This window comes from Venturia canescens, chromosome 4, assembly GCF_019457755.1.
Source record: "Venturia canescens isolate UGA chromosome 4, ASM1945775v1, whole genome shotgun sequence".
Taxonomy (NCBI): Eukaryota; Metazoa; Arthropoda; class Insecta; order Hymenoptera; family Ichneumonidae; genus Venturia; species Venturia canescens.
In genome coordinates this window covers 22,586,659-22,603,750 of record NC_057424.1, presented here as the reverse complement: position 1 = coordinate 22,603,750, position 17,092 = coordinate 22,586,659, and the positions used below count along the sequence as shown (strand labels likewise).

Sequence of the window (17,092 nt, the reverse complement as noted above, 5' to 3'; positions counted from 1 at the left end):
GCCAGACATGTCTGACAAAGAATCCGAAAATCCCTGAAAAAAAAAAAAAAAAAAATCATGATGCAAAATGCGGCAGGTTTTTGTCTCCATCTATTTTTCACAACGCTCATATACTTACAAAATCTTCCCAATTTTGTCTACCGTACGTGTTGGTGGTTTTCGATGTATTTTTGAAGTAACGATATATTGCAAGTTATTCCACTTTCGTAACGTCACTAACAGAAGGTCAATCGCCCCAAAATATATCAAAAATATCGGTTATAAATACCCAGAATTATATGTACACAGAACCGTGTGTTACAGACGTTTAATTGTGATGCACGACGGCTACGACAGGACAGAGCAGAATCTCATCAAGCTATAACAGCATAAACGTAACCCGCCATATAATTATTGCTGTATGGACTTATCGACTGTTGATAACAAGTGGTCTAAGCAAAGTAACTGATATATATATATATATATATATAGGGATGGTGCAGATTCGATAGAGGGCAGGTCGAAAGTACTCGTGGCGCCTCTAATGTCATAAATTATAAGTTTTTGGGGTAGCAATTTCAATGGTTTGATTGAAATATAATCATAATGATTTAATATATATATAAAATATTTAATATTACAATAATGATAAAAGATCCCCAAAAACATTGACTTTTCATCACAGCAGGAGGCGCGGTAGTCTACTTGCACTATCCCTATAACGGAAAATGCAACTTCCAAGATCAACAGCAAGTTGAAATAATGAAGGATTGCATTTTTTTTGAGCAACACACCAAACACATGAAATTTGAAAAAAATATAGAACGGTAGAGGAATATCAAAATTTGGAAATCGTTTTATATATAAACTTTTATTCGCGACTATACAAGCGAATCAGTCGGTGTCTGGTGTAAACTCGAGAGCCCTCGTAGGTGATTCTTATGATCTGATACACGTACAATAATTATCGATGACCCGTTAAATATGGTAAATACGCGAAAAAGATGTTTCAAAACGACGCTTTTCAGAATGATGAGCTCAGTGTTAATCATTATGAAGAAAATTGGCAGGTATTAAAACTAAGATTTGAAAATAACTTGCATTTCCAAAACTCAACAAAATTTCGATAAAAAACTAATTACTATATTTCAAGACAATTAATTCACAAATAAAAAATGGAAGCAGTGGCTGAACGTTTAATGTGGTGTAGAATAAAAGTTACAAAAATTTTAATCGAATAACGAAGAGTCAAAAAATTGCGAATCATTTGTTTGATTATTTGAGAGAAAAAAAACTGGAAAATTCGATTTGACATTGAAAATAGATGTGCAGCGAACGGAGCCTGTCGTTGTATGGCTATATAGAGTTTATGATAAAATTAGGCTCGTGCGGCAACGATTTCGTGTTATACTTTGTTTGTAAAAAAGGAGCAAAAACATGTATTTTTTTCTGGACTTTTTACTCCATATCCCGGACACTAAAATGTTATTACCGTTGAGAACGCGTTCAACCCCCGACATACGTACGCTCCTCAAGTTCGACAAGACAAAACATTTGACTAAAATTAATAATTTTAATGGTATTCAGTACCATTACCATTGTGATGTTTCAAACTTTCGTTCGAAAATTTCCGATTGAAATTGACAGTCCTAAGTGTTGTCATCTGTAGATTCTTCGCGTCGCGAATAGAATAATCGACTTTGTGATGCATATTTAAGGTTTATCACTGCACTCGTTGGTAGTTGAAAAAACAATAATAATAATTTATTATTAAATATATACATTGACTCGAGCCAATTAGTGAAGAGATAATGCTACGTTCTCTTTTAGTGGTGTCCAATTTTCATTTTCTAAAGCTCGTTCTGTCGGTTTAAAAGATTTCCACGATTTTGCAGAGATGTAAATTTGTAGATTAAAAAAAAAAAAGAAAAAAAGAAAAAAATTCTACGATCTCACTTTTATTTGTCAAAAAAAAAAATGGAACAAAATTCGTACTTTTTAACTATTTAAACAATCTGCGATGAGATCAACATATTGAACGAGCAATGGAAAATGAAAAACAAAATAAAAATAAATATTTGGACGAGCAAAGTTGATTGTTGCAAATAATTCGTCGTTCAAGACTCGATATTTGCAAAGCTGCTTTATTATGCGCCCCTTTGAACAGTCGTTTGATCCATAAAAATTTGTAGAAACAATTTTTCAAAAAATGTATCACTCTATTTTGAAATAGTGTGTAAAGCGTTCTACCGATCTGAACAATGAACTTATGTACAAAAAATATGAATAAAATACATGAGCGAGAAGCAGCAATGTTGTAATTGTACCGTGGTAATGGGAGGAAAACGCAAACAGAGCTCGATATATTGATTGAACGGCTCAACAATCAGCCCGGTACACGTTCTCGTTTGATGATATTTTATTTTGGCAAATAGCTGTTACGAGAGACAAGCTTATGCCCAAATTCAGTCCCCGTTGTGGTGTTACAATTGGTAAAACGTACTCTGGGAATGGGGCAGCGCATCGTTGAAGCAAGATGAGATAAAGAATAAAATGAAAGAAAAAAAAAAAAAAAAAATAAAGACAAAATATGTATGTATACGCATACGCGTGTATATACATACATACATAAAAACGAAGAGAATACAATTGGCTCGTACAGTTTGTCCGTGTGTTTTCGTTTGTTTCCTCTGAATTAGGAATTTTTCGTTTGTAATGTCACAATCACTTGTAGATTGATTATAGTTTTTTCCAACATCTCGAGCCACGAGACGTTCGTTAACGAGCATAACAACTGATTGGTGCACGGGGTGGAGCCGGTGCCCGATGCGCTGACCAAGCTCGACGATATAGACGTTGCGTCGCTCGTTCTCTCGTTCTTCGGACACTGTGACTTGTCCTCGTGTCCGAGTCGCTCCTCGACGGATTCGCTCGATTTAATAACTTCCGTAGCCTGTTTGTCAGTCTTATCCTTGTCTTCGATATCCATCTCCGAATTGGTGTCTCTCTCGACTCGCGATACCTCGTCGGTAGGTGAATGAGCTTTTCTTCTCGCGTTTTCCTCGTGACTCTCCTCGCTCGATGTGAATTTTCGTTTTTTCGAAGGTGCCTCGGTTTCCTGCGAGTTCGTCTCTTTGATTCTCGCCGCTCGCGTTCTCGCCAAAAGAGTCTCGAGCGCGGGTAGCAAACTCGGCGGTGCCTCGAGCCGCGTACCGCTACTGTAGACCAATGCCAGAGCGCGGAGATCACCCGTCAGTCTGTGCGCCGATACTTTGACGTCGACCGCCTCGACCATCGCGCTCATAGAGCTCACCAGATTGTCTATCAACGAACACGTTTGTTCGGTCAATACGTGATTCGCTAATTTTGGAAAAAATGTTTTGAGAAAAGCGTGAATCGCGGGCACACCCAGCGACGATCTCTCGTCCAACAAAACCGCGTCCACGTAATCCACTGTGTATGACGAACACAGCAGGGCGGCTATGTGCTTTCTATCTATGTGCGTTGCAGCGTGAACGTCCAACCACAGACGGGGAAACAACGCCAAATGCAGCGGGACACCTGTCAACGAATCGCATAACCTTAATTACCACCTTCATTTCCAATATTTTAAATGATTATTTGTTTGTTTGTTTGTTTGTTTTTTTTTTTTTTCAACTTAGGCATCAAAGCGTACCTTCGAAACCCAGCATTGCGCTTAAATTGACGAGGGTGTCGGTCATACAGTCATTGTTAATGGCGAGTCTGCACATGACGTCGATTAATTCGTGATACGGCAAATAAAATTCCAAGAGAGCACTGTCGTATTCGGGATCGACACCTTTGGCAGCTTCGAGTTGCGAATGTGGAACAGCCATTTGTACCATAGGCCTGGCAGGTCGAGAGCCCATTTTTCCCGCGGCGGTTGAGCGTCTCGGTAAGTAAGGACCGGGCGGTACGGCCGCGTGAGATTCCTGGAGCGCGGCATGGCAGTGCGACAGCAACGGTGCTAGTATCAATATAGCTTCGGCAGGTACAAGCATAACGAGCTCTTTCAACAAATCTATCGCCAAATTACGCATGTCCGGTGGGTTATACGTATTCAAAAGTGTTGCCAATTTTCGCAGTACGTCCGGCCATTCTTTGCAATTTGCTAGAATATTCCTCGCGTCCGGGCCATCACGGGCAGTTCTGACGCATCGCACGAGCTCCACGATTATCGCTATGAGCTCAGCCAAATCTCCTGCCACGTGACACGCCGTGGCTTCGTGGTACATTATGTGGAGCATATGAAAAGCTTCCAGTGCCATGCTCAATCCACCGTTGTAAACTACGTACAGACGATCATCGTCCGACTCTATGAGACACCTGTGGATACAATTTCCGTCACAATATGCGAATGGAAGAGCAGCAGCAAAAGCAGAAGACACGGATCTATCGCGATTACGAGAAAAAACGAATGTTTTTTTCGGGCACTCGTCTCTCCCCGGTTGTACGCGATTTACCTGAATGCAGATATTAGAGTAGCCCAACAAGATCGACCGTCCAATCCTTGAAGGTACGAGGACAATGTTCCTCTCCTGAATGACGCGATCTCGGCCTCTTCTTGTTCGGTTTGATCGGGATGTCTAGTTACGAGCAGTTGCATCAATTTGAACAGCTCGTCAACAGCCTGCGATTTTTAGCGAATCTCTTACATTATTTGTACTCTCAATAACGCGAGTTTGTAGTCGTACGAAAATATGCTTCGCTCACCGTAGAATATTGGGTAGGATGAGGTGTTATATTCTTGAAAGCCCACTGTATGTTCTGATGAGCAGCGAGCTGCCTGGTGAAAACCCTTGATTGTTGACAACACAGTCTCAACAAACCGTAATAGGCTGGCAGCATCACACGATTGAACAGTACGACGTCTTGATCTTCGTGATCGGCACTGTGAATTTTTTCAAGGTAACCAAATTTGAACGTCCAATTAACATATTTTGACGCGAGGCTATGAATAATCAACTTTTTATTACTCACAGGATGTAATTGAAAGCTATGTTCTTTGTGATGTGCGGATTGTGCAATATCATCGCAACGTTTTCCGGACAGTCGCAACAAACGTGGTACCAGAAGAGAAGTACAGCCTGCTTATTGTGATGAACCGGTATACTGGGCTCGGAGAGTTTTGGATGGAAGAGCGTCCACAGATCGTTCAAATACTGTCCAAACTGAAATCGTAATTGATAAAATCATGAGAAAAAATTGGATACGATGAAGAAAGTGATTAAGTAAGGGAGAAAAATCGTGTTCAAAGCTCACCATGAGTTTCTCGGTTTTTGAGACAGCGCAATAAGTGAGAAGAGCGAAATAGGCTGTCAGCTTCATCGTGCCGTGGGTCTGTATATCGATATAGTGTCGAGCAGGTTGAAGAAGTCGGAGCAGTGCCGTATAAATTTGATGGAGTATTATCGTCGCTTCGGAGGATAGTTGCAGCTCACGAGAGGAATTGCATCCGAGACCGAGTCTGTACGCACCCCGATAACCTTGCCTGAAATGTGTCGACGGTACGAGTGAGACGAGTAGAAAAGCTGCGGCCGAACGAACTCTCTGATTCGCGTGTTCGATGAGAAAATGTTGCAACCACGTATCGAGGCCCTGAAGGACCCAAGCGTGAGCCAGTTTGCTCCGGGTGACGGCCAGGGCCAACCATTCGAGAGCACCGTGAGGCGCGACTCGCGCGGCTTCCCAAACGCGGCTCAGTATCAATTGGGTCATGCACGGTAGCCCACTCGGGCCGGAACCTTCGGTCAAAAGGGTCAGGAGCTTGAAAAACGGTTGACAAACGTCCGTGTGCTTCGTTATTGCTTGAAATATCATTGTAACGATGTGAATTGCGAGACGATCGTTCCAGCGGCACAACGATTGTATGAGATTTCGGGTTTGATTGAGATTTATAACGTCGCGAGTTTGCTGATAGAGGAACGGGAAACCTTTGCCTCCGGCTACGGCGTTCAGATCAGCCGGTGACAGCGTCAATCTGCAAAAAATAATATAAACATTATTTTTCTTCTCATTCTTATAACAAACCTGCTGTGCACTAGTGTATTTAATCAGTTTTAAATATTTGAAAGATGAAGAAATTTAATGAAAATTGTAAATATACGATGATCATCGGTAGCGGAGCAATAAATAACGTTGAAAGTTTTATCCGTTTACGTTATCGATAATGAGGGACTTTGAGAATTGAACGAATGAAAATTTGAAGAAGGTATAAGAATGACCTGTGATCGGATCCTCGACTGCGTTCAACGAGAGTCGCAACGAGCGTAATCATTTTGTCAAGAGATGCGGGCCGAAGTTTTTCCGAGGCTACCGCGAGTACAACTTCTTCCTCCTCTTCCTCCTCCTCTTCGCTGACGGCGTCGGTAGTCTCGTGAGTTTTGTGGCCAAGATAAAAGTTGACCATGGTCGAGACCGCTTGGACTCTGATAAGAAAGAGGGTTTCCTCCTCGCCCATTTTGCTGAATTCGTAAAGAAAGCCAAAGTATTCGGTGAGATGTTTGAGGTGTTGTTTCGCGTGTTCCATCAGCGAGAGCAACATTCTGACGAATCTCGTGACACAAGACTGCGTGCCAACGCCGTTGTACTGACTGCCGCCGGAGTCGTTTTCAGTCTCGCAAAGTAAATAAAGCGGCGCTTGACTCGAGCGCAATCTTTGTATAACGTGTATACAAAGTCTTTGAAACATTTGTCGCACCATTTGATTCGGACACTTGACTAGAATCTGTATAGGCCACCAGGAATCCCCGGCCATGCGCTCGAGGAAACGAGCGCAAGCACCTGCCGATCCGTTGAATTGTTTCGTCAACAATTCCACCCATTGTACCATCGTTGGTTTTTCCTTCGCGTGAATAAAAGTTTCCATGAAAAATGAGGTCGACAATTCGGCCGATAATTCGGTAACGTCCGGCTGCATGGACAACAAAGTTTGCGGTATGTAACCGCAGATCTGCCACATGAAACTGAAGTAAGTGTGCTCGAATATGTTTTTGTCCTGAAGAAAATGTGTGTTGTCCTGCCATATCCAATCCTCGAGTTCTTTGTTCAACACCAGTTGAGGCGAATTGCTCGCCACCAATTGTTGATTCTGAGCAGCGACTTGGGACTGAGTGGACGGCGGTGAGGATTTGTCGAGGGTACGATTCATGTCTTCCAAGCCGTAGGTCGTCGAGACAGAGGTTGCTAACGGACCGGAGACCGTGGCGCCCTCCTCCTTCGTCTGTTCAAAGTTGGGGTCGTTGCACCATTCGTAAAAAAGCATGTAGGCCGAATTCGTTTTCTCGAAGCTAAAGTCCATAAATTTATCGGTGACAGAATCGTAAGTTTTGCTCGTCATTTCACCGCCGAAGCATTCGGCAGCTATTTGACTAGGGTCGAAGGGTTTGACCTCGGCGTCGTTGAACAAAAACCACTTGTCTTTGTTCGCCGAGGTTCGATCCCTTATGAAACTGTAGTAATGTCCACCGTCGGCCGTGCCAGTGTGGACCGTAACGCCGATGAGATCGTATTGATAGTGTTCCGCGATCTGCGATTCCGTACGGCGGCTGACATCGCTCGGTGGCGATAGTTTATCGCTGTTGGTCGGTTCGTCGTCCATCGAGGAGCACTCAGTCCCATTTTTTTCTCCGCTGGTGGCGTCACCGCCGCCGGTCTCTCGTTCCCGTTCTTCCCTGTAATGCTGAGGCATAAGTTTTTTTTCAACGTAACCGGACATGTCGAGTCTCAATGGAAAGCTGAAATGCGTGTTAACTTTTTCTTTGAGCATCGTGCCCATATTGAAGGTATAGCGCATCGTGTTGAAGCACAATATGTGAGGCAATTTTTTGAAACAAGCCCTCTTTTCGGCGCGTGCTTTTTTACCGCATTGCGAGCAGGTGTACATGTTGTCGCCCTCGAGGGTATCCTTGACGGTGACCTCGTCGAGGCTCTCGTACAAGTTCCTCATATCGGCGACCTGACACCGAACGGTGTAAAATTCTTCGAGGGTTCGACTGACGTGTTCGCAATCGAGGGAAACGACGTTGTTCGATATGACACCGCAGAAAAGCGTCTTCACGAGATGTTTCAGGTCCGAGGTCATTTCCTCGAGTTTCGAGACGAGATCGATGAAAAATTCGGCCATGTCTTTTTGTTCACCGGTATTGAGGGGCTCGTGATTCATCGTGTAAACGCGACAGAAGCTCCGCGGATTGTAGGCCTTCCTTTCGGACTCGAGGAGATAGGCGAACATTCGTTGAAGTTCTCGCAGGGTCGACTGATGCTTGTTGGCGCGATTGCAGTCGGCGCCGAGTATGGCTACGCGCGCCTGAGGCATCATGTACAGGTGCTGCATACAACTGGCCATGTAACAGGTAGCACCGAGATTGGTGAGGCCAACGTAGCCGCAATCGGAGCGTCCGTCCTCGTGGGGCCAATAATCCCAGGGATAGGGTGAGTGGGGACCGGGTCGATGTTGGGCCAACAGTTTCTCGTGGAGAAGCCGATAATTCTCCGGTGCCGACTTGACGAGCTCGACCAGCAGATCGAAAGCCGCCGACCTCGAGACTTGACTCTTGCATTTGGGCACGTGTTTCATTCGTGGATTCGGTAAGTCGAATAGAAAGTCGAATACACGATTGAGCAAGTTTTGTCCGATCTTAGCCTGTTTGCAGGTTGGATTGTGCGTCATTATGTTGCAAGTAAGATTCAAAAGTCCAACGAGCGCGTCGTCCTCGACGGTATTGTGACGAGTCTCGAGATGTTCCCTGCTCAATACCGAATCGATAACGCGGCTGGCCAACGCCTCGAGGTCAATGCTGCTCCCATCCCCGACTAGCGTACCGGTCCCCGCTGCGCTCTCCGCTCCCGTTTCACTCTCCGACTCGATGCAGCCCTCCCTGATCGCATCTTCCGGTAAAGCATCCACGAGACGACACACCAGCCAGAAATAATCCCGACAGGCTGGCCCGTAAGGCTCTTTTCCGTCGTCCAATGCCGAGTGCAGATGAAGCGGCAAATCCGGCCTCCGTCTCAGCGACGGCTGCATCGTTTCGGCTACGACGAGATACTCCAGGAGAGTATTCAGCATCGAGACTATCAAGCTCGACGCGTCGCAATGTTCGCCGTCCGTATCGTCGTAATCCTCGCTCCCGGTCGTCCCCAAGCACAGCCTGTAAAGAGCCGTACAAACTTCTCTGCGCACAGCCGGCTCCGGATCTTCGAGGACCAGTCTGCGCAACCAAGTGTGTCCAAACGGCTCGGGGGATGTTTGCAAAAAGAGGTATTGTCTGAGGCGCGGATCGCTGTGCACCCAACAGACCAGTAACGCCATCGCGTAATGTATCACCTGCGATCTACCGAAGAGACCGGTTTTGTAGTGATTCGGATCGCGCGGCATCGACGCCTCGTTGAGGATACTCGTCAGTCTCGGCATGACCGTATCGACGCTCATCATCGCGAGCATCGCCTCGCTCAATCTCGGTACGATCAATTTTTCTGGTTTGTGTTTTCGCGTTTTCTTTTCTTCTTTGACGACGCCGAGATGGCAGAGCTGCTTCAAGAGACTGGCGAGGCAATCCTGTTGCCACTCGCTCCCGTCGCCGCGTTCCAAACAACCGGACATGAAAATATCGAAGAGATGACGCAGACCGCCGTGTTGGACGAACAGCGTCGACCAAGCTACGGGCTCTGCTTCGGCGTGCGTCCGCTGTGTTTCCCTCGGTGCGCTCTCCTCAAGCGAGGTCTCCTCGATTATCGTCGCGCCGCTCGTACAACCTGCCCCCGGAGTCGCATCGCCGCCCGGCCCGCCGCAGGCCTCGTTGATCGGGGTTATCGTGACTGCCGCGCTCGTCCCGCTCGAGGAGGAGGAGGAGGAGGAGGAGGAGGAACCGGTGACGGAAATCGAAGGACTTCGTCGACTCAACGATTCGACTATGTACAGCGAGTACATGAGCTTTTGTGGGCTCGCAGGATCGAGAAGTTCGGGCAAGGAGGTTTCTCCCAATTTTTGAAAGCCACGGAGGAGCGTCGGGCTCGTCGGCAGCAGAGTCAACGTGTCCCAGACTCGTCGCGACAACAATTGTGCTTTCGTGTTTGGTATCTTTTGGCCACCTTTAACGCTCGTTTTCATAGCGCTCAGAGTACGCATGAGAGTGAACAATTGCTCGAAATACTGGGGCCTCAGTAACAAGAGGGTCGGTAACGATTCCTTGGGCGGCGGTGGTAACAGACTCGCCGAATCTACGTCACGTTTGTTGGCCGAGTTGGCACGATTAGTCGAGCCTCCGCTACCGCAACCGCCTCTCGCTCCAGCAGCGCCGAGCGATATAAAAACCAGTTGTCCGTCCTTGAAGCCCATCTCTTGGAGCGTCTTCTCGTCAAAGTCGAACGTCAATTCTTGTCCTTGGGCGATCATTCGGATCGGTCCGTCGCGATCGGTCAAGAGAGTACCGAGGACCGATGTACTTGGCGCGGACAGGCCCGAATTCCCGGGAGCGGAGGGAACGCTCGAGGAAGCGGGTAACGACGAGTCGCTAGAAGCGGATGCCCCCGGGCCACCACCGGCTGCTCTACCACCGTTTTGCGTATCGTCCCACCATTTCGCTACTTCCGCCCTCAAATCGGCCACGTAATCGGTGCTCAGCAAGGAGAAACTCGTTTTGTCCGGTATCCCGGCCGGTTGTACGAATATCCTCAAATGTTGGCCCTTCTCTTGGGTGTTCATGGCGACGTGACTGCCCGCGCCGCGTCCCTCCAAAGCCCAACGGCGCAGATGATAAGCGTATCGTTTACGAAAAGCCTCGAGATGCGTGCGCAATAAGAGCAAGGCCCGTTGAATGCAACGCAGGCTCGCTTCCTCGTTGTTCTCAAGATCGGCGCTTGCCGCAGCGAGATGAGTCATGCACTGAGAGACGAATTCGGCTTCCTGGGTCAGCTGTCGCGACATGTAATACCCGTTCAAATATTGTATCGCTGCCATACTGACGTCCGTACTTTTCGCCCGGAGAGCGATGCGCCAGAGGAAATCCATGCCGACCGAGTCAACGTCGCGTAACGGTCGATCCAAATGCGCAGCCGCCAAACGCGCGAGATTGCAGAGCTGTTGGAAGAGACTCAGCCCCGTCATACTTATAGTCTCCGGCGGCAAACTCGGCAATTTTTTCAAACACAGATGCTTCAGAGTGTCCATCCCGAGGGCGTGTTGTTCCGTTGACTTAGCCTGGCTGAGCAACCAACTGAAAAGTTCATCGGCGCAAGTCGGATCTTGGGACAAACATTGCCAAAGTATGTCGACCTGCTCGAGACTCAAACGGAAACATTCGGGTGATCCTAGCGGCGAGAATATTGAAGAGAGGAATTGCAATCTTACTTGTATCTCTGTCTGATGGGAATAAAGATTGCTCGTCGAAGCGTTGTTGACCCCGGTGGTGCTCGGTACGCTGCTGCTACTTCCGCTACAACTCGTAGTACCGCACGCGCCGCTCATACTCGCGTTGGCGTTTGCGTAACTTTTCAAATTGTTGAAAAAATGCTTCATCATACCTCTCTCACGATCGGCCCAAGTCGTTATCGTGTGAGCGTCCATCGATCCGAATTGTTGAAAACTCGCTAATAACTTGGGCAATAGTCTCAGGGATATAACGACCGATTGATTGGCTGCCAGATTGTCGAGGCAGCCTTCGATGAACTTCATTGGTATGAGACGATCGACGTTGAAACAGAGCAAATTGCAAAGAGCTTTTTCCGCCTCGAGGGCCAAACCTTCGCCCAAATGGCCAATTTTATCGTCTTGCAAGAGATCCCAGAGGAGAGTGCTACCGGGTTTGCACACGGTTTCGAGGTTCAATTGAGATGCGAAGCGCGGGGATACCGGTGTACCGCCGCTCTTACACACGCTATCGAAGTTGAACTGAGAACCTAGGCGGGAAGACGAGGAGCCGGATTGTTGGCTCAACCGAGCGCGCCTACCGGCTCTCGTGCGATCCGAAAGACGAGGACGAAAGCTCGCCTTCTTTACGCGTATTCCGCTTTGGGAGTGATGATTATGGTTGTGGTGATGATGGTGATGATGGTGGTGATGATGATGATGTTGATGCTGTTGTTGCTGTTGCTGCTGCAGCTGTTGCGGCGGCTGCTGCTGGTGCTGCTGCTGCTGCTGGAGCTGCTGCTGCTGCTGGTGCTGCTGCTGCTGTTGTTGCTGATGATGATGATTGTGTTGATGATGATGGTGATGAGGCTGATGCTGCGACGGATGGTGGGGATGATGCGGATGATGATGATGGTGGTGGTGGTGAGAATGCGGATGATAAGCTTGCATCTGTATCGCTGTAAGATGTCTCGCGGCGAGTTGTGCCAATTCTTCCTCACATCCGCTCTCCTCACCATCGAAATCCGCCATATTTTTTTCGCTCTTGTTTGATATTCTGCTGCTGTAAGAACCCTCTTCGTCCGACAGCATCTCGTCGAGTCCCGATGGTAAAAATGGTTGTCCAGTTGCGTGTACGAGACCAGCGAGGTCGGAAATCACCGGGTTCGTACCGTCAACCCCCGCCGAAGCTGCGGCGGCAGCCGCTGCAGCCGCCGCAGCAGCCGCGGCTGCTGCCGCTGCCGCATTCCCGATGACGCCACCCATCGCGGCTACCGCGCCGTCGCTGTCCTCCTCGTCGTGTGATGTTGCCGCCGAATCGGGTCCGCGTTCTACGCGACCGTCTGCACCAACCAGAGACATGTATTTTTCACTGCCGCTGCTCTTGCTCGTTGCCCGCAATTGCAAATTACTAACGGCCGTCGGTACTTGCTGATCCTTCGTTTCAACGCCCAGCGAACGCTGCTGTTCGTGTTCCTTGACACAATCCAACGTGTCACAATCGACGTGTTGATATTTTCGTTCCAATTTGCGCGGAGAATCGGACATTACTGACGACTCCATCGTCAACGAGGAATCCTCGATGCACTCGGAATTACTTTTCGCGAGCATTGCGCCGCACAAATCACGCGATTCTTTCGGATTTTCTCTCTCCACTATTTGATTCAACGATGATGATCCTTTTCCCATATCGCTCTCGTGATCGTTCGACCGCTTTTGCGGCTTTTTACGTTTTCGTAAAATTTTACGCTTCTTTTTCTCTTGTACTATCGTTTCTTCCGTATTTGATTTTTCTGTGTCAGCCTCCGCGTCGGATCCACTTGCTTGCTGATGCTTGATGGCTCTCGTCTCATTGTCCGTTTTGGTCTCCGCGTCCTCGATTATTCGATCCTCTATCGGACTCGATACCGTCGGTGGACTTTCGGTTAGCATTTCAATGGTCGGACGATTCATTTTCGAGGCTCCTGAAACCGTCGCGAAATCACCGACACCGGTGAGGTTCGACTCGACCGGCATTTGTTCCGGGCTTTTACCTCTCTTGCAGGTACCTGTATTGAAACGAAATACAATACCAAAAATCATCGATACACCCAAATTTGACCTCTAGAAATAATTTTTTGTCGCCATAAAAGTGATGAATAATTGAAAAAGCGTAATCACGTAAAATAATATTAAAATGATGCGAAGGAAGTGAGAAATCGGACCTTCGCAATCGCTGCTATCGCCTCGGGCTTGTTTCCTTGGTGAGGGTCCTTCGGAAGGTGCAGGACTCGGTTCTTCATCGTCTTCCTCAGGACTACTCGCATCGATGCCGCTAGGATCACTGCTGCTGCTCTCACAAACATCATCGCCGACTCTCGACATGTCGCGATTTTTAACCGCAAGAGCGCCGGGATAGCCCGGCCCACCGGAGGTCCAAATAAATTTGATCAGGGCCGATGCGAGGAAAAGACTTTGCTCCGTGTGATCTTTTGGCTCGAGTTTACCGAGCAAAGAGTAAAGATGTAGAACAGGGGTTGGAGCAAGATGCTTAACCAGAGGTGCGAGCAAGTCATAAACTGGTCGTGCGCAATGTTTGAGCTGTGCAGCTTGCCACATTGTGTCCATGTCGGAAGAAGTGATACGTCCTTCCATCGCGAGAAAGCTCAGCACAATGTGACTCTGTTTTATAACTTCGGCGTGCAGATTCGGACCGAATATGTGGGCTATTATGTTGTTTTCCGTTAACCAAGCGGCAAGAGCATGACCAACTTGCTCCACTTCGGCCACCGTCTCGCTGTTGCATAATTCATTGAAAGCCGTTATGTGAGCATTTATTTGGGCGACGCCCGCCAGTCTCATCGTCAGAGTCGTGCTCGTGAAGTATTTGAAAGCCAGATCGAGACCGTCACGATCGAAAGTTGGAAGAACAGCATCTATTGGATCTTTTACAGCGCTCCACATGAAATCTGTATTGAATCGACGTAACCATTATTGAGGTGATAAGAGCAAGCGAAAGAGGGAGCACGGAAATACTTGAAATTCATCATGTTGTTGATTGGAGAATTTCGTAATAACGCGACCGAGACGTCGCCGTGTCTTACCTGCCATCGTCCTCACAGCCGGTGTACGGAGCTCTTTGTCACCCAAACGACACATGTACTTCATAACGCGACTTCGCAATGGCGTAAACATTTGTATAACGCTACCGTAATTCAACCACAGTTTGAGATTGCAAATAACTGCAACCATGGAATGTGCCAAACCCACTGGCAATTGTTCGGGCGCGTCAAAACACGACGACATCAATTCGAAGCCGCTCTGATGACAAAATACGGAAACGGCACGAATCAGGGGCGCCGGCACCTCCGGATCGTGCGGCTCGCAGTATCCTCCCTCGTCCTATTTGAATAAAGTTTCCATTAGGAATTATAATTAATTATAATATAATTAAAACAAAGCGTAAATCTCATTTTTATAAGCTGGCTAATTATTTCTTCGTTTGTACGAGAGGTTGATATATCCAAAAAGTTGTATACCTTTACCGGTGCCAACGGGTTCAGAGCTCCTCCGTGTTTCATAGCAATATAGAGCGGGAAGTTGAGCAAAAATATTTTCGACAACAGATGAAAGAGTTTTTCTCGATCTTGTTGTGACCAATGATGTTTCGAACTGCCTGATGAATCCGACGATCTTCTACCTGTCAACTCTTTTCTCGTTTCTCTACTTTTTTCACTGTGTCCAGATCCTTCGCGTTTTCGTTTTTCCGATTGTTCTATGTCGCCCAATTGCGACTGTTTTCTTTCCTCAGTCTCTTCTTCTTCCTCCTCTTCCTCCTCATCCTCCTCTTCGTCCTCTTCTTCGTCCTCTTCATCCGCCGTGCGTGACACTCCTTCCACGTCGACCTCATCTTCGTCAGGAGGTTTTGATTTTTGACGTATGGCTCTGAGTTGCTGAAGAGTGCAGAGAACTACGCTCTGCGTCAACCGCACGAAACGATCGAAATTCTTTGCCTCTCGATAGCAGCACATACATTGTCTGAAAATCAACATTTCCATTTGTGCAACAGAACTTCCATTCGAAATCAACGCAATATTTTATGATCAGTTTTCCGTTCATCGGCCTTTCAATAATTCATGAATATTCACTTCATTTATTAATTACATTTCCCTGTTCAATGGTTCGACACTTGTACAAAGATTGAACCAAATAATAAATACCATCGCATTTAAATACAAGAATTTTTTTATTTGTTTCAACTACCTCGATGACGTGAAAAAAAAAAAAAATTATCTGAGATAATATAATGCCATTCTTTGTCGATGCGAGCAAACTGACCACGAGGAATGTTTGGTTGAAGTTTTCATTTTCTTCTATGTTTTCTAAAACATTAGCTTTTGTTTTAAAATATGGACAAATTATTTACATATATATGCAATGAAGATTGAATTTTGTTTGTGAACACGTTAAAAAATTACATGGTCATTTTGTTATGGGACTTTGATCAATAATTTTATGTCCTATGTCAAATTTTGAATGGAATTGAAACAAGCTACTCTGTATGTTTCCTATGGGCACTTGAAAATTCATCCAAAAAAAAACATACAAGAGCTGGAATGAAAATTGATAGTTATTGCTGCTTTTGTAAAATGAGAAATGCTCGAACTTTCTAGATATTTGTTAAACAATTACCTCTGGACCCATTGATTAACATAATGAAGTATCGTGTCCACATCTATGGCACAAAGAGAAACATCATCCAGATCCTTTGTAGATCGCTCTTCGTCTATAATTCCAGAAGGCATGTTTAAATGGGAAATAAGAAATCGTGTAAAATAATCAAAATTTCGATCGTGAAACAAACATTGCAGGACGAAAATATATCCTTGATGCAGGGAGAGTAAAGAAAAATTGTTCTGAATAACGTTGAAAATTGAACATCGAAAATCCAAAGTTGAAATTGTCCAGGCCTCGAGAGAGTGAGGTTCAACCAATAAATGTTTGTATCTTTTATGAAAATAACCGAAGAAAACAAAACAGAAAAAGGAACAAGAGACTTACACGAAAGTAGAAGATCGTGAAAGTCAGCGCATACATCGCACATGATTTCCTGCCTCGTGTCTGTTTGATAATTTTTCATTCACTTCGGGTTCATCACAATCTTTTTCACCACCGTCCACCCCCAAAACTGACAACAACGTTATTGTTAAACATATTACTTTTTTTCTAACGTTTCGTGATCATCAACAGTGGATTACGAATCCATCAGTCACCATATTGGTTTTGTACCGTTCTCACTCTTTTCTTCACCTCTTTGTCTATCACACTCTTTCTCTGCGATCTCGATTTTACGGATTTTAGAGAGAGTGTTATAGTGCGCTATGCGATGCGCTCTATGCGCTGATGGCGGCGGCAGTGGCTATAGGGCTGCTGGGGCTGCTGCTGGTTGCGTTCTCGAGTGTTGCGTACTTCAAGGCGTGCATTTTCCTATTCTATTTCTATCTCACTCCCACCGACCGTGACTCTTGTGTGTGCTGTCTTCTTATTGTTAAACGATCGAAATTTACCAAAAAAAAGAACTTTCATTTTCTGTAATGGATCTCGAGGAAACTCGACCAAAATTTTCACATATTATCGTGTATTACTCCATGTAAAGGGAAATTTTATTGTTTGCAATACCACTCATATCGTGTGTTACTGATGATTACCAACAGCAGACATTGCATTGTCACGTTGACAGCTTATTCATACACAGCAGCTGACCTG

At 46.2% G+C, this 17,092-nt stretch overlaps 1 protein-coding gene across 1 annotated transcript; it reads right to left on the bottom strand.

Moving 5' to 3' along the window:
• Positions 1 to 831: 831 nt before the first annotated feature.
• puf (ubiquitinyl hydrolase 1 puf) lies at positions 832 to 16,736 on the bottom strand. Its single transcript, XM_043418024.1, has 12 exons — positions 16,388 to 16,736; positions 16,019 to 16,112; positions 14,866 to 15,364; positions 14,431 to 14,728; positions 13,552 to 14,295; positions 6,225 to 13,395; positions 5,263 to 5,980; positions 4,981 to 5,171; positions 4,714 to 4,891; positions 4,464 to 4,630; positions 3,656 to 4,326; positions 832 to 3,540 (listed from the first exon to the last, which is right to left on the bottom strand). Exons 1-12 carry the CDS (start codon positions 16,464 to 16,466, stop codon positions 2,675 to 2,677), a joined length of 11,676 nt encoding a protein of 3,891 aa, XP_043273959.1. The 5' UTR covers positions 16,467 to 16,736; the 3' UTR covers positions 832 to 2,674.
• Between the last annotated feature and the right edge of the window lie 356 nt (positions 16,737 to 17,092).

What these genes read in the sequence shown, in the direction of transcription:
- puf (XM_043418024.1), bottom strand. Translation starts at nt 16,466, where the DNA reads ATGAAAAATTATCAAACAGACACGAGGCAGGAAATCATGTGCGATGTA. An exon ending in TCACGATCTTCTACTTTCGT is followed by an intron (nt 16,113 to 16,387) that starts GTAAGTCTCTTG and finishes CTGGAATTATAG; the next exon opens with ACGAAGAGCGATCTACAAAG. An exon ending in CGATAGCAGCGATTGCGAAG is followed by an intron (nt 13,396 to 13,551) that starts GTCCGATTTCTC and finishes GTTTCAATACAG; the next exon opens with GTACCTGCAAGAGAGGTAAA.